The sequence below is a fragment of the Cotesia glomerata genome, linkage group LG5 (assembly GCF_020080835.1).
Source record: "Cotesia glomerata isolate CgM1 linkage group LG5, MPM_Cglom_v2.3, whole genome shotgun sequence".
NCBI lineage: Eukaryota > Metazoa > Arthropoda > Insecta > Hymenoptera > Braconidae > Cotesia > Cotesia glomerata.
In genome coordinates, this window is record NC_058162.1 from 1,264,477 (window position 1) to 1,283,994 (window position 19,518).

General features: G+C 24.1%; 3 protein-coding genes across 9 annotated transcripts; 1 reads left to right on the forward strand and 2 right to left on the reverse strand.

The window, feature by feature from the left end:
• Positions 1 to 285: 285 nt before the first annotated feature.
• Positions 286 to 14,927, reverse strand: LOC123266308 (cytosolic purine 5'-nucleotidase). 5 transcript variants are annotated; one of them, XM_044730493.1, is made up of 9 exons: positions 14,695 to 14,927; positions 9,683 to 9,786; positions 4,141 to 4,428; positions 3,501 to 3,924; positions 2,352 to 2,508; positions 1,985 to 2,225; positions 1,632 to 1,869; positions 1,421 to 1,540; positions 286 to 494 (listed from the first exon to the last, which is right to left on the reverse strand). In XM_044730493.1, the coding sequence occupies exons 1-9, from the start codon at positions 14,911 to 14,913 to the stop codon at positions 339 to 341; spliced, it is 1,947 nt and encodes a 648-aa protein (XP_044586428.1). In that variant the 5' UTR covers positions 14,914 to 14,927; the 3' UTR covers positions 286 to 338. The 5 variants fall into 5 exon arrangements, with proteins under 5 accessions (XP_044586428.1, XP_044586427.1, XP_044586430.1 ...); XM_044730492.1 differs by having other exon boundaries at positions 286 to 497; XM_044730495.1 differs by lacking the exon at positions 14,695 to 14,927 and adding an exon at positions 10,016 to 10,134 and having other exon boundaries at positions 286 to 497.
• LOC123266311 lies at positions 10,735 to 13,011 on the reverse strand. 2 transcript variants are annotated; one of them, XM_044730499.1, is made up of 9 exons: positions 12,880 to 13,011; positions 12,726 to 12,761; positions 12,292 to 12,665; positions 11,893 to 12,018; positions 11,699 to 11,810; positions 11,485 to 11,632; positions 11,236 to 11,419; positions 11,037 to 11,159; positions 10,735 to 10,963 (listed from the first exon to the last, which is right to left on the reverse strand). In XM_044730499.1, exons 3-9 carry the CDS (start codon positions 12,656 to 12,658, stop codon positions 10,773 to 10,775), a joined length of 1,251 nt encoding a protein of 416 aa, XP_044586434.1. In that variant the 5' UTR covers positions 12,659 to 12,665; positions 12,726 to 12,761; positions 12,880 to 13,011; the 3' UTR covers positions 10,735 to 10,772. The 2 variants fall into 2 exon arrangements, with proteins under 2 accessions (XP_044586434.1, XP_044586435.1); XM_044730500.1 differs by having other exon boundaries at positions 10,938 to 10,963; positions 11,037 to 11,140.
• Positions 14,928 to 15,023: 96 nt separating the features above from the next.
• On the forward strand, positions 15,024 to 19,155 carry LOC123266309 (O-phosphoseryl-tRNA(Sec) selenium transferase). 2 transcript variants are annotated; one of them, XM_044730497.1, is made up of 6 exons: positions 15,024 to 15,139; positions 16,176 to 16,425; positions 16,634 to 16,907; positions 16,968 to 17,343; positions 17,513 to 18,009; positions 18,704 to 19,155. In XM_044730497.1, exons 2-6 carry the CDS (start codon positions 16,312 to 16,314, stop codon positions 18,967 to 18,969), a joined length of 1,527 nt encoding a protein of 508 aa, XP_044586432.1. In that variant the 5' UTR covers positions 15,024 to 15,139; positions 16,176 to 16,311; the 3' UTR covers positions 18,970 to 19,155. The 2 variants fall into 2 exon arrangements, with proteins under 2 accessions (XP_044586432.1, XP_044586433.1); XM_044730498.1 differs by lacking the exon at positions 15,024 to 15,139 and adding an exon at positions 15,250 to 15,369.
• Positions 19,156 to 19,518: the final 363 nt, after the last annotated feature.

Below are 19,518 nucleotides of genomic sequence, written 5' to 3' on the forward strand. Positions count from 1 at the left end.
ACCTTTTAAATCTCAACATTTTTCTGCTAGTAAAAACTATAAAGTTCGTTGTATTTAAAATGATGATAGTTAACAACAAGATATTTACAGTGTTTAATAACCAGTGTTAATAAAATAGTCAGTTAATAATAATAAAAGAAAAGCTAGATAATAAAAACGCGAATTATTAGTTTCAAAAAATGATAAAATAATCAATTTAACATTATTCAAACTAACTATAACTTAGTTTTAGCTACTTCAGTCTCTGATTGTGCCTCTACAAAAGTTTGTCCGAGAATTCTACAGCTCAAACAAGTAGATACTTCAAAAACGATGTATTGTTTGTAACTTTAGTTTTTTTATGAATTACTATCGATTTTTTTTGATGATCTTGACGGATTTTGTTTCTGAGAGTCACTGTCCTCGTCACTACAATCTTCATCGTGTGTGTGAGTGACATTGCGAGGTGTTTCTGGTCTCGCATGCGGAATCGGATTGATTTCTGTTTCAAAAGACTTCTGAAAAAAAATAATACAATATCTAAAAATATTAATTCTAATAAATCTGGATATAAAGGATTGGCGAAAATTAATAAATCAAAATTACCTTGTATCTTGTGAACTATTGACATTTTTAAAGGTACAAGCTCATCCCGACATTACACTCATCGAGACCTTTCATTTGAGTACCTACATCAATTTTTCATATATTTTATATATTATATATATAAATATATGAAAAATTGATGTGGATACTCAAATGAAAGGTCTTGAAGAGTGTAACATCGGGATGAGTTTATATCTTTAAAAATGTCAATAGTTAAGAAAATACACTGCAATTTAACAAATATCTTGTGAACTATTGACATTTTTCAAGATGTAAGCTCATCTCGACATTACACTCATCAAGACCTTTCATTTGAGTACCCACATCAATTTTTCATATATTTCATATATTTATATATATTATATATATAAATATATGAAAAATTGATGTGGGTACCCAAATGAAAGCTCTTGATGAGGGTAACATCGGGATGAGCTTATATCTTTAAAAATGTTAACAGTTAAGAAAGTACAGTGCAACTTAACATTATTAAGAAATGACCTTGTATCTTGTGAACTATTGAAATTTTTTAAGATATAAGCTCATCCCGATGTTACACTCATCAAGACCTTTTATTTGAGTACCCACATCAATTTTTCATATATTTATATATATTATATATGTATATATAAAAAATATATCAAAAATGCATGTGGGTACTTAAATGAAAGGTCTTGATGAGTCTAACATCGGGATGAGCTTATATCTTTAAAAATGTCAATAGTAAAAAAAGTACAGTGCAATTTAACAAAATTCGTTATTTAATAAAGCAAAATTTTAGTTATTTATAGTTCACAATTCACATAGTTAAATAAATAAAATAAATAATATTTACAGCCATAATAGCGTTTTGTTCCTCATCTTCATCGTTGAGTTTGAACGTCCGAGATCTACTGATCATTGGAGTTTCCATAACAAAGCGTTGCTCGTGAGCAACTGTGCTTTCATGTGGCATCTAATTTAAAATATTAATTTATAATTCAAGTACAAAGAGATTAAAGTGATCTATATATAAAAAAAAAAAAATATTTTATTATTAAACTTACTAGCATTGCCGGCGCACGAAACATGTATGAGAACGGATAATAGATAAGATTAAGAAAGGTCGCTGCGTAAAGATCAGCATATCTAACAACTTGACTGCTGAAAAATGTTTGTCTACTTCCACTTCTGAACAATGAGCCCATCATACCATAAGCCAAATCCATTTTGTGCGTAACATCTCTAATAGAAGCCCGTAGTTTCGAAATATCAGGCTTTTCATTAGTACTACTGTCTAAATTTCTACGATAATATAAAACGAAAAAATAAATTATAATCAATGATTATTATTGAAAAATGAATTAAATAATAAATAACAATGATAATTTAATTTTTTAAATATCAATTCATAACATACTTGTACATTTCTCCGAGCATAACATCAAGATTTTGTAATTCTGCGAATAATTGACATTTATCAGTCCAGACGTGTAATTCTTGAACCAATTCAGGGACAATAAGAAAAGTTCTCCAACCGCGGATTTTTTTACTCTTTAAAATATCTCCAAAAATGTGATCTCCGATGTAGAGAACGTCTTTTCCCTTAGCTCCGATCATTTCAGTAAAAACATCGCATGATCCACCTGAATAGACTTCACCTATAAATAAAAAACGACTGAATTAATCTATGAATTATGGATTAGATAAAACCTTGTTGAGTAAATATAGTTCTTGTGCTGGGGTGATTTATTATGTTGGAATATACCATTAGAAATGGTAATTACCAGTGTGAAGTGGTCCTTTGTGGGTTCCTAGCTTTAACGCGCCGGTTTTTGTATTGACTTGTCGTAAAATAGTGCCTTCACCAAAAAATAATGGCTTGTTAGCGTCAACTACTATAGTATCGAAATAAGTTTTCCAATCTCTGTGAGGCTCATGGGGCTGTAATGTAATTTAAATATTATTCATTTATTTATTTATTTATTTATTGCACAAAAACGTCGATCGACAGTGTACATTATTTATAACAATCAATTTTTTTAAGTAACTAGAGAATCAAACGCGCTTTGCGCGCTTCCGTCGAAATGTTTGTTATCGACAATTTAATAATCAATATTTTTACAAATTTAACTCTTTAATATTTAACCATTGACATAGTAACCGTTGCTATGGTGACAGTTGCTATGGTAACCGTTGCTATGGTAATCGTTGCCATAGTAACCGTTTCTATGGTTATCATTGCCATAGTAACCGTTGCTATGGTAATCGTTGCCATAGTAACCGTTGCTATGGTAATCGTTGTTATAGTAACCATTGCCAAAGTGGTCACCATAGCAACGAAAAGCGACAACAATGAAAACGTCACATCAACTTTTTAATAAAGGATATTTGAATGTAATATAATGAGGCCAAAAATGAAAGTAAAAATAAAAATAAAAAACAAAGTAAATTAGAATGGAATATGTGATATTATGAATATATTAGTTATTTAATATTGTTTTTTTTTTTATCTTGGTTATTATTAATAATTTTTAAATTTTAAATAATTTTTTTAGAATTAAAAAAATTTTCCAGTGATAAAAAACTTGAAAAACTATAATTGTAATTTTTTTTTAATATTTTTTAAGTTTTTTTTTAATAAATAAAAAAAAAATTTTTTTTAATTAAAAACGTCGGCTAATTTTAGTATTAAAAATATTATGATACTAAAATTTAGACATCTGATAATTTTCAGAATTTTTTTTAATAAATAAATTAAATTAAATTATACAAAAAAAAATCATTTATAAAATTGAATCTTTAGAAGCTTTAAAAAATTATAACTGCAATTTTTTAAAAGTGATTTTCTAGACTTAGTATATTAAAAAAAAAAATAAAATAATTGTCACACGTTTTACTATAAATTATAATAATAATTATGGTTTATAACATACCCTTGCACCATGTGGAAAATCAAATAAATAAGTCATAATTTTATTAGTAAAATTATAGTCGCTGTTTGTAAGGAGAAAAACTTTAGCGCCACTTTCGCGTATCCTAGTTAAAAACATTGGCAATCTTTCGTCCTTTTTAACATATTCATCAAGATTTTCAATAGTTTTTGATTTTAGATCCCCTTGAATATGTATCCAGTCAACTGCATTTCTTACATCTTGAAAAATACTCTTGAAACTCATTGTAAGCTCACCCTCTTTTACTCCCGTTTTCTCACGCGAGAACTGGGGCGAATTGGTAAAAAAATCTATGAGACATGCTAGCAAGTAGGTTTCTGGTAAATTGAATAACGTGTTCAACACGTAAACACGTGATTCATCTAACTGGAGAAATTTATTAGGATACAATTCGTATACTTGAGAGCTGAAAAAAAAATTTTAATTATTATTTAATTAGATAAAGTTAAAAAATATTTTTAAATATTATTTAATTAGTCAAAAAATATTTTTCGACTAATTAAATAATATTTAAAAATATTTTTTTAATTATTATTTAATTAGTTAAATTTAAAAAATATTTTTAAATATTATTTAATTAGTAAAAATTAAAAACTAATTTATTATTAAATAAATTACTTACTGCTTTAAAAATTCAAACCCATGAACGCAAACAAGAATATTTCCATAAGCATCTACTTTAAGAAGATTACCATATTGTGTATCAAACCATAATCCTCGAACTGGAAAACTCGGATCATATTCAAAAGCACGTATCTCTTGCGGGTAGCCCAGGGAAATTAGGCGCTCTTTAAGTAAATCAAAACCCAATTGCTCGTACTGAGGTGATTTATATTCCGCTAGAGTATAGTCCATATCAAATCCATAAAATTTAATGTTCTCTAAATGGAGACTTCTGTTGACGAAAATTCTAAAAAAAAAAAAATAAATAAATTATTAAATTGATTAATGATACTGAATAAATTAAAATATATTTTATTATATATATTTATAGCTTCAATTTAGTAATAAATTTATGTCTAAGTATGAATTATTTATGATACACAGATATTATCTCTATTTTAGACAATCAATTCATAAATTCAGTCTAACCGGAACTTTAATAAACCGATTATTTGATTATTATTTGGGAAGAAATTTTTTTAATGCTTAAAATTATATTTTTATAAGTAAAATTAATTAAAATAAAAATTTTCAATTTAATAATTTTGTACAAAAATTTAATTGAAAATTTTTTTACAAAAAAATTACACACCAAATTATTTAATAATAATAATAATAACCAAAAAATTTAATAAAGTTTAAAATAAATTTTTTTTTTAGTTACTTGAAGAAAAAATTTTTTTTAATGAAAATTTATTTAAAAATGTGTAATTAATTTTTGCGAAACAATAAAAAAATAAAAAAACTTACTCATTAGGAACAGAACGTTTAGATACCATATTTAGCACCTTAATAATTAATGTAAAATTTTTTTTAATGTTACCGCAAAAAATTAAATAATTGATTGATTTAACAGATAAGAATTATCTCGAATCGTTACAATAAATACTTATTTTATTCATACATAAAATTACGTGATGAAATAATTATTGAAAGGAGATAAGCCTATCAACATGTGAGTTAATAAAATGAATTATATCAATAAATAAAATAAAATAAAATAAGTAGAATGTAAAATATAGAATGAAGTTTACTAGCACCGGGTCTAGTCTCTACTGATATGAATTGCTTCGCGCGTACGACTGGTCTCAATAAATGTAATGAAAGTTATCCTAGACGTGGGGAGTCGATGAGTTATACTTGCAACGAATCGCAGGAAATCATCATCAACTTTATGAGAGGGAGAACGAGTTTCAAGTGCTGTCTTAATGTTGAAAATTCATTTTATTAATATAAGACATTGCTGATAAATCTTTCGATTATTTGCTCATTGAATTATGTAGAAAAATTTTAATGAGTCATTAAAGACTAATATTAATATAACAGAATTTTATCCGGTTTTCTTTTAGTTTGCAATATTATCGCTTAAGTATTACATTAGATTTAATTAATTATTGGCAATTAATTTTTATATGTTTATAACTTGTCAAACAAAATTTATTTGTTAATTTGTAATTCAATAAAAAAATATCAAATAATTTTTTTAACAAAAATTTTGAATGATAATCTATAAAAAATCTTTTTTTCAGTAAAAAAATTGCATAAAAATTTACAAAAATTTTAATTAAAATTCAATAAAAAATATTAAATAATTGTTGTAATAAAAATTTATAAAAAATCTTTTTTTTAGTAAAAAAATTCCATAAAAATTTACAGAAATTTCAATAAAAAATATTAAATAATTTTTGTAACAAAAATTTTGAATAAAAATTGATAAAAAATCTTTTTTTCAGTAAAAAAATTGCATAAAAATTTACAGAAATTTTTTTTTAACAAAAGTTTTAAATATAAAATAATAAAAAATTTTTTAATGCAAAAATTTAAATAAATTTTTTATGTAAAAAATTATTGAATAGTTTTTTTTTAACAAAAGTTTTATAAAAAATTATTTTGAATAAAAATTTACATAAAAATGTTCAAAAATTTAATTTTTACTCAAATTTATTAATGTAAAATCTTAAGATAGATATTATGTATGTAAATTTGTCTGTTTCTAAACTAAGAAAAAGGTTTAATAAAAAAAAAAATTCTTATAAATTAAATATAAATCTATACAATAAATCTTAAGTATTAATTCTCGAATTGGCAATAATTCTAAGCCTTTTCTACCATCAACCTTGTAAGATATTTCTGGTTTCGAAGTATATTAAGATTAATGATAGACACACGAAATTCTTGTGAAAACCAATTAAGTCGTGTAAGGTCAAGAGAATTTACCCACGTGATTAGTATCGCACTTAATGTTTAATTATATTTTATATTTATACTTTGTTTATTAGTTTACAAAAACTCGGAAAAATAAGCGACGGATTTCATTTTAATTATAAACGTAAGATCGATATTAGCATTCATTTAATTACGGACGTAATTGACATTTAAATGCTTCTGTGATATATTGAATTAATGCATGGATGAGCGATTTAATTAAAAAAGATAAATATAAGTTACATTTTGTCTTCAATATATTGATGGGAAGTTTAAGACTGTAAATTCAAGGTATAATTAATATTTAGTAAAAAATTACATCTTTTTTAAAAATATCAAATCGTGTGCAATCGTTAGAGGTTTTTATGTTGGATTTACGCCAAAATAATAAAAACATCTGGAGAAATATCATTTCCTTCTTCCATGTTTTTAACCTTGAGCAGTTTTTAAAAAATTTTAAATTCATCTAAAGCTCTTGGCATTGATAGAAATTGATTTTCTTCAAGAGTTTTACGCTTAAAATTTTTTTTCAATTTTTACATTAAATTTTTAATATTAAAAAAAATTTTCCACTAAATTGAAGAGTAAAAATTAAAAAAAAAAAATTTTTTTAAAAGTTAATTTCAAGAAAAATAAAAAAATTAATCTAAAACATTAAAAAATAAAATCAATTTTTTTTTTTTTAATTTTTAGATTAAATTTTTAGTATTGAAAAATTTTTTTGAATATTAAAAAAAATCTTCCACTAAATTTAAAGTAAAAATTAAAAAATAAATTTTTTTTTTTTTTAATTCATTTTAAGAAAAATAAAAAAAATTGATCTAAAACATTAAAAAATATTTTTTTTCAATTTTTAAATTAAATTTTTAATATTAAAAAATTTTTTTTAATAGTAAAAAAAATCTTTCACTAAATTTAAAAGTAAAAATTAAAAAATAAATTTTTTTTCAAAATTAATTTCAAGAAAAATAAAAAAATTAATCTAAAACATTAAAAAATAAAATCGATTTTTTTTTTTTCAATTTTTAGATTAAATTTTTAATATTTAAAAAATCTTTCACTAAATTAAAAAATAATTTTTTTTTTAAGTTAATTTTAAGAAAAATAAAAAAAAATTGATCTAAAAAATTAAAAAATAAAATCATTGTATTAAAAATAATTTAAACAATATTAATTATGTTAAAAATTTTTAGACCAATTATTAAAATTTTATTACCTGTGACTAAGTTCTCGTTTATAAGGATTACGGGCCCCATCACCCCAACTAACAAAGTCTTGTTCGTCTCTGTCATTTTTATTAAAACGTTCATCACTGGCATGTACATTGTCAAGAACACTGGGACCGTACTTTTCTATACCGCTACTCATGTTCTCCATTACTCAGTACTCTAATTTAGATATTAATAAATTCTATTCTCGAACAACTTAACAAGAGACCGAAATTATAAATTATTTTAAATACAATAATTTGTATTTTAATTTTGATTCTTATTTAAATTTTGATTCTTCAAGTAGTTATGTCACTTATTGATATAATTATTATTCAACACCAACAATAAATGTTTACACACTGAAAAAAGTTGAAAAATAGTTTTCTCAAGTTCAATTGAGTTAAATAATTAAAATATTGTTTGTAAAAATATAATGTCGACCGTGTTATTGGCGCGTCGCCACTGGAATGATATTTTTCTTGGTGATACTAAGAATAAATAAATACATATATCTTTCGTATAAAAGTGTGTATCAATACAGTAAAACCAAACAGACAGATAAGACGCAATCACTAAAAGGTCATCATACGCATTTATTTTATCATTAAAAAATATTTTTATACGTGGCCTGATGCTAATTTAACATTAAGTGGAACAAAGTATGTTTTCCAAATGAAAGTCTTCGTACTGTTACTGACCTCATAATTAAAATTTTTGTAAGTTTTAATAGAATAATCTAATGGCTAATTTAATTTTTTTTTTTTTTTTTTTAATTAAATCAAATATTTTTTTGAAGTAAATTTATTTTTTTTTAATCAGGATTTCTTCTTAATTTCTTCTTTCATCATATTTTTTTTTTTTTTAAACTAATAACTAAGCCTAAGCCTAAATTTTTAGTTTTAAAAATTAATAACTTTTAAAATTAAGCCTTTAAGTCTTCATGTGTAATAATTTTTTTAATAAAAACAATTCTAAAAATTTTTAAATGTCGGCTAACTTAATTTTCATATAATTTACTTAATTATTAAGTAAATAATTAAAATTTTTTTTTTTTTTTTTCAAATTTCTCTTCAACTGGAACTCTTACGCATAAATAAAAAAAAAATAGATTTTTTATACTTATATCTTTTTTTTTACAAGATAACTAAAACAAATTAAAATATATTATCAAAATGTTGAACACTAACTGTTATGCATGATACTTTAAAAACTCGTGCGTAGTGTCGCAATAACAATTTAAGAAAAACAGAAAACAATGTCGAATAAAAATAAATACGATAATAAGCATTTGTAAAACAATCGGAGTGATGTTGTCAGTTCTCGTAAATATTTTTAGATTTATCAATCTATCTTTGAAGGAAAAAGGAAAAAAACAATCCAGAAATTGTTGCAGTAATCTTTTGTTCATCTAAGGTCAAGTTGACATTTATTTTTTTATTTTTCTTTTAATGATTTAATATACTTATTTATTGTTTAGAAGTTTGGTTTTATAAAAAATTGCTTTTATATTGTAACATATTGTTTTGATAAAATTTTAGTATATTTAACGATAAATATTTCGTCAGTGACACTCATAAATTTAAATGTTTTAGTGATGAAACAAAAATTGTTACCATAAGAATGGAGCTAAATAATTTAGTGTCACTTGTTTTTTAAAATTACTTTGTGAATAACATATTTATTTGTAAAACAGTTACGCTTTTGTGTCATTAATAATTATGACATTAAAATTAGCAGACATTTGATAATTTTTTAGAGTTTTTTAACAAACAAACAAACAAAAATTAATATAAAGAAAATTAAAAAAAAAAACTTTTAGTTAAATTTTTTAATTATGTTTGCTAGTTTTAAAGTCATAATAATTTTACTCAAAAAGTGTGAATAAAATTTATGACATTAAAGTTAGCAGTTACTTGATTATTTCTTAATTTTATTTAGCAAAAAAATTACATTTTTAATTTATTAAAATTTCTACATGTCAATTTTTTTTTCTAATTATATTTGCCATAATTTATTTCTTAAAAAAATTCTAAAAATTATCAAATACCTGCTAAATTAATTTTTATATAAAATTCTAAAACGAACCTTTGGCTGGCTTGTCGATACCACTTTTTATGTCCACTAGGATCTTCATGATGCGAAGAACCGTCATCGTCTCGTGAGTTGCAATTCTCCAGATCCATAATTAACTGAAAGAAAAAAAAAAAAACAAAACATTATTGACAGTTTTTCAATTTTCTGCTCCTGCTATGGTGGATTAAAATAATAAATAAATAATAAACAAATGAACACTACCATGATTTCACTTAACCATATTTAGCTATAAAAAAACAGCGAACATTCATTCATTTATTTTTTTTTTATAAAATTTCATTTTAATCTTGTTAAAAAAATAAAATAAAAATAATTGATCCATACCTATGTTGTTATAAGCAGAAAATAAATATAAACTCTTTAAAGACCGATGACTTAGCCGCTTATTCAATTTGTTATAATAAAGTTCAGCGATATAAAGAATGTGAGTGAGCGAAAGAAAATTAAAACTGAATTGAGAATTGTCAATTGTCATCGGAACAATTGGAAACGCGAAAAAGTGACTCGGCTGTTTGCCACGACAACTGCGCCACCTATGAAAAATGCCAAAATGTTTTTGGTTTAAATTTTACCGCTGAAAATTTTAATTATACTGAAGTCAGCTGACAGCTGTCACTTTTTTTTTTAATTTTTATAACAAATCAGTGACAAAAAAATTATTAAAATTAATTTAGCAGATATTTGATAATTTTAAGAATTTTTTAATAAATAAATTAAGTTAAAAAAAAAATTGATATGTAGAAATTTTAATAAATAAAAAATGCAATTTTTTTTAAATAATTTTTCGGAAGAAATTTGTTTGTTAAATAAAATTAAAAAATTTTCAAGTGACAGCTAACTTTAATATGATAAAAAATTTTCACATGTGGAATTTTTATTAAATTGTTTTCACAATAGTTATGTATTATTGTAAAATTATGATAAATTTTTTTAGTGTCTGTCAATCAGTGTAAATTTTAATTTTTACTTAAAAAATTTTTATTCAATGATTCTTTATTTTAAAAATATTAATTTTTCATATACAATCATGATAACAATAACCTCTTACTAATTGTTTATAATAAAAAAAAATAATTATCAATTAAATAAAATTAACAATATAATTTTTTGTTTTCGTCGCTACAAAAATATACGGATCTTTTTCAGCCTCAGCAATGTTCATGGAAATAATAGGTTCGTCATTAGAAATTCTTATACTTTTCGACTTGACATTATCAAAATTAAGATGCAGCAGACAATCGGCAGTAGGGGCATAAATTATATGAATTACTCCTAAAAAACATTAAATTAAATTAATTATCAACTTTAAATAATTTTAAACAATAGAATTAAATCAAATGAAAACCTGAATCTAAACCAAAAAATAAAATATGTCCATGAGTAATAACAGATGTGATACACCCTCCAAGGTATGAAAATATGTCGTATATATTGTAGTCATAAGAAAAACTAATAAATAAATATCTTCCTAAAATAATAATGAAATTATTATTACTCCAATAAAATTTATTGTGATAAATAATAAAATAATAAAGGTTATTTACCGATAATAAAAATAATCGCGTTGTAATACGTTACATAAAATTTAATTCTGAGAGATAAGGATGAATCATCTGGAATTATGTATGATTTTAATACTCTCTCGGATTTACTTGACAATCCATAAGCCATATCTTGTCTGAGAAACAATTTTAATTCACTGTTGTTTTTATAAGATAGTAATAAAGGCTGAAAAAATATTAATTTTATAAATATATAAAATTTATCATTACAATAAAATATATAAAATTTACCCTTGCATTTCTTAAATAAATTCCAATTGCAGTTGCATCGCCTAAATCAAATTGTAAATGTTTTTTAGAGATAATTATACTCATTGTGCATGAATGTTCATAAATTATTCCTTCATTTTGTGAATAACAATTATTCATTGATCCAGCGCTAAAAATAAAGTCAATTAATTTTTTTTTATTTCAAATTTAATAGATTAATTTAAATAAATTATACCAAATAGATTGAGCTGAAGAAATAGAAGACTTTAATTGTTTTTTAGCAGTCACGTTCCAAAATTTAATTGAATTATTTTTAGATTTTGAAACAACTAGTATTTCTTCTTGGTCTAAAAAATCAATAAAAAATTTCATTAATAAGTTACAAAAAAAATTTTTTAATAAATATCAATTGATAAAATTAATTAGTACCATTATACCAAAATTCAATTTGATCAATAGGTTCACCGTGAGTTGCTGTAAAAACTGGTTCATTTACATTAAATATATTATAAAAATATATAGAGCCTAAATCAGTCCCAGCTGCAACATTATCACCTGAAAAAAATTAAAGAAGAAATATTATTCATAAAAAAAAAAAATTTATCAATTTATTTAAGGTAAAAGACCCAGTTATGGATACTGGCCTAGTTATTTGACACTTGCAATTTTATTCTAATTAAAAAAATAAAATCTTCTCAAAAAATCAATCTTAAAAATTATATTTATTAATTTATTAGAGTTGATTTGTTTTTTTTTTTTTTAATTAAAATAAAATGCAAGTGTCAATAACTGGCTCTTTTACTATAAGTAATTAATTTTTTTTTTTACTTGAAGCTGCTGTGCATGTTATTAATTCATTTTCTTTAAATTTTTCAGAAACATGAATTTTTGTCAACACCGCTTCAGCTTGTAAAATCATTATCCATTTAGAAAAAGAATAAAAAGTTCCTCTCCAAATTTCTTCATCAATAATTACTGGATAATCATCAAGACAGTGTGAAGGAAATGCTTTTATCATGATATCATGAACATGACTGCGTCCTATTTCATGCATGCATGTTCGCTTCCAATTGAAGTTTTTTATTATTTTTTCAATAATCCAGTACCAAGTTGAACAAACTTCTTGAAGGACCATCAGTGCAGATGGATCAGGAATCTTTTGCAAAATTATTTCCCAAATCTCTACCGGGAACATCTTGGATCTAAATTTAATTTATTATCTTATTTTAAACTTACGTGTACAGAGATCAGAATGTACTTACGTAATTGCTTTTTTAATTCATTAGTAACGCGAAATTCTGTAAAAATACATTTTAATTAATTATTCTTTTATAATTATTTAAGTAAAAGTTACTGTTTATTTAAAATAAATTTCTAGAGTGAATTTAAATAAAAATAATTTTTTAAGTGACTTACTTTTAATTACACGACATAATCACTTTTGTTTAAATTGTGTCAATTGTTTTTGTCAAAAATTATAGATTAATTTTGAACTTAGTGAAAATAAATTATTGTTGAGACGAAAGAATTTAAAAGGTACTTGGCCACAGTTAAAAAAATCTCATGATTATCTCATTAATGATTGAGCAACATTCGACAAATTTAAATGTGGACATAATTTAGAGTGAAAAATTATTTTTGTTAGGTCATTGCCTATTTCTTTTTTTTCATCAGAGTAATACTTAATCTTGTAGCTTCTTTTTTTTTTTAAATAATATTATTTTATAATGTATTTAATAATATTTAAGTAAGAACTATAATTAAATAAAAGTAATGTAAAATTTCTTAATTAAAACTATTATAAAAATAATTTAAAATTAATTATGCTAGTCTACAAATCATTTTTAATTATAATTTAAATTTATACATTTAAAATTAATTTTATAAATTGTGTAAGTACGGACCAGGAATAATAATTCAACAATAATTTATAATTACATATAATATATTTATTAATATCTAAAGAATTTAAATAATTTGTCTTATTCTATATATTAATGATTTACTAATTCTCATTGAATAATTTGTCTTCTTGGATAGTTGATGTAATTAAAAATTTTTGGCTGTCAGTTTTACATTCTTTGTATAAATATAAACTATCTGCTATGATATAGATAAAAAATGTGTAATTAGTACTTAAAAAAATTACAAGACACTTTAAAATGGATAACTTAAAAATTTTTCACTTTATAAAACACTGGATTATTTTTTTATTGTCTTCTTTAAGCCACTTTATTGTTTATTTATCGTAAAAATTTATTCGTTGACAGTAAAGTATATTTTTTAAAATGATGTTTAATTTCTAAACACCAGAGGTCAGATAAGTTCAATTCGAGGATTAAATATTTTAAATACACGCGCAGTTTTGTGTTAATAATCAAGATTTAATAAAATTTCAAGGCAATAATGAAGTGACAGGAAAAACAAGTTGATTAATTATATGAAAATTATACAAATAAGAAATATAAATTATAATGAGAAGTAAAGTATTGAATATTTATTTTTTGACTTGAAGCTTGAATGATAAAAATATGACATATTAAAGTTAGCAATCGCTTGACCACTTTTTAATTTTTTCTTAATAAATAAATTCGCTCCGAGAAATTGCATTTGTTTTTTTTAAATATCAATTTTTTTTCTCATTTTCTTTAACATAATTTGTTAAAAAAAAATCTTAGAATTATAAAATATCTCGTGAATTAATTTTCATGATAAAAATGTCAAATTTAAAAAATTGTAAACATGCTTGTAGCCGGCGTCCGCCATTTTTATAATAATTTATCAATTGAAAAAAAATTATATACAAAAAATGAACTTAAAAATTTAATAAAATAAAATTTGTAAATTTTTCCAGTTTTTTTTTTCTGTAATAAAGTTCAAAATAAAAGTTGAATTTAATTAAAAAAAATCAGCTGTCAGCTAAATTCACATTGATAAAAAAATCAATGGAAATTTGAAGGTAAGAAAAAATGTCAACCCTTAATTAAATCTATTACACTCTTAAATCATGATGACATTAAAGGCATTTACTTGACTATTTTTTAATTTTTTTTAACAAAAAAATTATTTTAAAAAAAATTGCATTTTTAATTTTTTTACATTTCTACAAGTCAATCTTTTTTTACAATAATTTATTTGTCACCAAAATTATAAAATATCTGGTAAATTAATTTTCATTACATTAAATCATGCTAAAAATTGATTATTATATATATAAATAGGAATGAGCACCTGTCGGATTATTGAGGGACGAATATAAGGACGTTTGGAATTGGCTGTTGGCGTGTGCTCGGATTTTTCATCGATGACAGCGACCGAGGAGTAAGTCCGTGGCGCCGTATATTGTGTTGTTCGGCGTTGATGGTTGTTCTTGGCCTCTGGAACGTATGAGCACCAAGGTAATACGCGGAATTTCGTTATACCACGAATAACAAACGTCGATCCTTTCATTTTAGAGTTTCCACGTATTTGTATTTATTATTTATATCAAATCGAGATTAATTAATTTATTAAATAAAAGAAAACAAATAATAACGAAAGAAAAACAAAAGAAAGAGCTGGTGTAGTGAGTTAAAAATAATAAAAACAACCTAGTGGTATATATGATAGATCGAATTTTTATTCTATGTATGTGAGAGACAAGAGCGCAAGAGAGACCAACACAATAATACAACACGTTAGTAATAATACTGTATAAATAAAATAATAACGTAATAAAGAAGTAACTTTTAATCTATTGCGGAAGCACGGCCTTTTTTTATATTTTATTTTACGAACTGTTTGTTTTTCCCGACGCCCCTCAACAGTGTTTAAGCAATTACGTTCATCCGCGCTTCTGTATATTGCGTAAAATTAATCTCATTAAGTGACCTCGGGTATCACATAACCTAAAGACAGTGCGACAAGGTATTATGTCCAATTGAATCTGAGTGACAAAAAAAAAAAAATATTTTTTTTTTTTTTCAGTGAAAATTTAGTTTTTTTTTTTTTTTTTATAAAATATCGGATTTTTATGACAGAAATTATTTGTGTAAATATAATTAAAATTTTTGGAGTTATTAAACTCTTTAATTTATAAATATTGATATTAATGTCATTTATATTTTGTTTGTTTTTAATTCTTGGATAAAAATTAATTTTATTTTAAAGTTTTTGAAATTTTGATATAAATTTTATTAATAAAGCCGTGCCCAGTTTTATATTTCAACTTTTGCTAATTAATTTTATGTCAGTACAAATTAATTTTTAAAAATGAAACAGATTTTTTTTTAGAGTAAAAAATAAAATTTTTAAATTATTAAATTCAATTATTGTTTTGTAATTTTCAAGTTTGTTTTAACAATATATAATTGTTAAGACCAATAAAAATTTTGTCAAACATCTGTTATAAAGTTTCATTTTTAATTACTATAAAAAATAATTAATATTGGAGTAAATACAACACAATTTATATTTTTGTTTATTTTATAATTTAATTAATTTTAAGATTTTATTATTACACACATTTATTAATTTTTATACTTTGTTTTTTTAAGTATTGTTATGTACTTTATTTTATAATTTCACAATAAATATTTATTATTCACAATGCAACTGAGTTATTTTTTTATTTATTTATTATAATTTATACCACAAGCACATTAGTAAGTAATTAAAAAAAAATAAATTGAGTTTATTTTATTAATAACAGTCTAATAAATGATTATTATTAGATTGAAAATCAAAATAAAGAAGAAGGATGTTCATCGTTAGATTATCATAAGTACTTGAAAATATGGTCTGTTGAAGCAACAAGTGATCAATAAATAATTTAAGTAATTTAAAAAAAAAACAAAAAGTATTTAAAGAATGAACAATCAAGCGTTCAGTTTGGCTGAAAAACTTATACCATCAACTTATGTACAACAAGGATTAAATGCGAAGAAAACGAGGGAGAATCTTATAAGAAGTTTTATTGAACATGTAAGTATCAATTAGTTATTTTTTTTACTTAAAAATTATTTATTAAAAATTTTATTTCTTCAAAATTATTTATTGTTTTTTCTTAAAAATTATTCATTGTTTTTTCTTCAAAATTATTAAAAATTTTATTTCTTCAAAATTATTAATTAAAAATTTAATTTCTTCATTATCATTTATAAAAAATTAATTTTAAAAATTATTTCAACAGCGAAAATGGCCAGAAGAAGGATGGGACGATGCAACAATAGAAGCATTTCTTTCGGATCTCTCACAAATGGACAGCAATAATTTTCCACTGAATTGCAGTGTTGGTGAGCGTGAATCACGAATAATATCAAGTATCGTAGCAAGACGGCATTTTCGCATGGGCCATGGAATCGGTAGATCCGGAGATCTTGAAGAAGTTCAACCAAAAGCTGCCGGGAGTAGTTTAATGTATAAATTATCAAATGCATTAGTATTAGAAGTGATGCGGTATATGGGTAAGATAATTTAATTTAATGTATGACCTAAGATAAAAAATAAAAAATAATTTATTTCAGGTGTTAAAAGTATCGCCGGATGTTTCTTATCACCAATGGCAACGGGTATGAGCTTGGTGCTCTGTATGTTGACTCTAAAACTCGACAGACCACGAGCCAAGTACGTCCTTTGGCCTAGAATCGATCAAAAGTCAAGCTTTAAGTCTATAATAACAGCTGGACTGGAGCCGATTGTTATTGAGATGCTGATTGTGGGAGATGAATTGAAAACTGATTTGCAGAGACTCGAATCACAGATGGCTGCTTATGGAGAGAGTATTGCTTGTGTTCTTTCTACTACCAGCTGCTTTGCTCCACGTTCTTGCGATTCAGTTGATCTCATTGCTGCGCTGTGCACGCAGTATAATATTCCTCATTTGGTCAACAATGCTTATGGGTATGTATTTTATTTTTTATTTTAAATAATATATTTTTTATAAATTTTTTAAGACAAATTAATTTTTTTTTTGACAAATTTTCAGCGATTTAAAAAAATTAAATAATTTTTTTAAATTATAAAAAAAATTTACAAATAATATTCTTTATTTATTTATTGTTTTAAATAGATTACAAAGTACTAGATGTATGCACTTAATTCAAGAAGCTTCGAGAAAGGGACGAGTTGATGCCTTTGTTCAAAGCACCGATAAAAACTTTCTCGTTCCTGTTGGAGGCGCGATTATTGGTTCATTTGATAAAAATCTTCTCGACCGAATCTCAAAGATGTATCCAGGTCGCGCAAACGCCAGTTCTACAATGGACGTAATGATAACACTATTGGGCCTAGGAATGGCTGGATATAAACAGTTGATTGCTCAACGAAAAGAAATGTATGCGTATTTGAAAGAAGAACTGGGTAAAGTTGCTGCCAGACACGGTGAAAGATTATTAGACACCAAAGGCAACCCTATATCTATGGGAATGACTTTGCAGTGTCTCAGTCATCAGCATGATCATAAACAAGTTACTATGCTTGGATCCATGTTATTTCTTAGAAATGTTAGCGGTTCAAGAGTAATTACTACTACTGATGTTAAGAATATTGTTTCACATAAATTTGAAGGTCTGTTATTAATTTATTAAAATTCTCTATCTCTAGATACATAATTAAGAAATGACCTTGTATCTTATTAACTACTGACATTTTTAAAGATATAAGCTCATCCCGATGTTACACTCATCGAGACCTTTCATTTAAGTACCCACATCAATTTTTCATATATTTATATATATTATATATATAAATATATGAAAAATATATCAAAAATGCATGTGGGTACTCAAATGAAAGCTCTTGATGAGTATAACATCGGAATGAGCTTATATCTTTAAAAACGTCAATAGTTAAGAAAGTACAGTGCAATTTAATATAATTAAAAAATTAGCTTGTATCTTGTAAACTATTGACATTTTTAAAGATATAAGCTCATTCCGATGTTACACTCATCGAGACCTTTCATTTGAGTACCCACATCAATTTTTCATATATTTCATATATTTATATATAATATATATATGAATATATGAAAAATATATCAAAAATGCATGTGGGTACCCAAATGAAAACTCTTGATGAGTGTAACATCGGGATGAGCTTATATCTTTAAAAATATCAATAATTAAGAAAGTACAGCGCAATTTAACAAAAGTCATTATTTAATAAACCAAAATTTTATTTATTTAGTTTTCAAGTCACGGCAGTCTTGTGACTGCAAGATTGCTAGGTTTTATTAAAAAAATTGTATTTTATTTTCCAGGTTGGGGAGCACACAATAGCAATTATCCAATCCCATACTTAACAGCAGCCGCTGCTCTAGGAATGAAACGCAGTGATGTAGACGCGTTTGTACAGCGATTGGACAAAGCTTTGACTAAAGTCCGACGGCGATCAGCCCCAGTCACTCCAACAGCTTCATTAGCAGGCTCAAGTATTAACGGCGATACGGGCAATCCTGGTGGTCCAGGTGAATCTAGCACCGCCTCTACTAGCCGAGCTAGTAGCAAAGATTCTTTGCGCAAATGAACCGTAGTCAACGCAACTGGACAGTCGAATCAGCACATCAATATGAATTTATAAGCAATTTTGCTTCAGATTAATTGTAAAAAAATAATACAACATGTGCTGATATGCCTGCTCAATTGCGTTGACATATAGATAAATATACTTAAAAATAAAAAGTGTGTTATTGCGACAAAAAAAATGATGTAAGAAAAAAAAAGCGCTGGACGCATTTTTTCTCTTTACAATCGAATTAAAATCAATCACTACGAATTTATTGGTTAAAATTTATTAAAAAAATTTCTTTTTTTTTTTCAATTAATTTTCTTCAATTTTTTTGTAATTTCAATGAGCAATTGAAAAGTATGACTATGAATTTAAAAAAAAAATTAAAATTAATTATAAAATACAAAATATCTGAATGAATCTACAAAAAAAAAAAAATTGGAAAGAATGAATTAAATAGTTATTTAGAAATTTTTAAAATAAATATTTAAACACCTTTAATTTATTTATATAATAATATAAATATATAAAATATAGATTTTGCGGTATCAATAATGAAATATACAA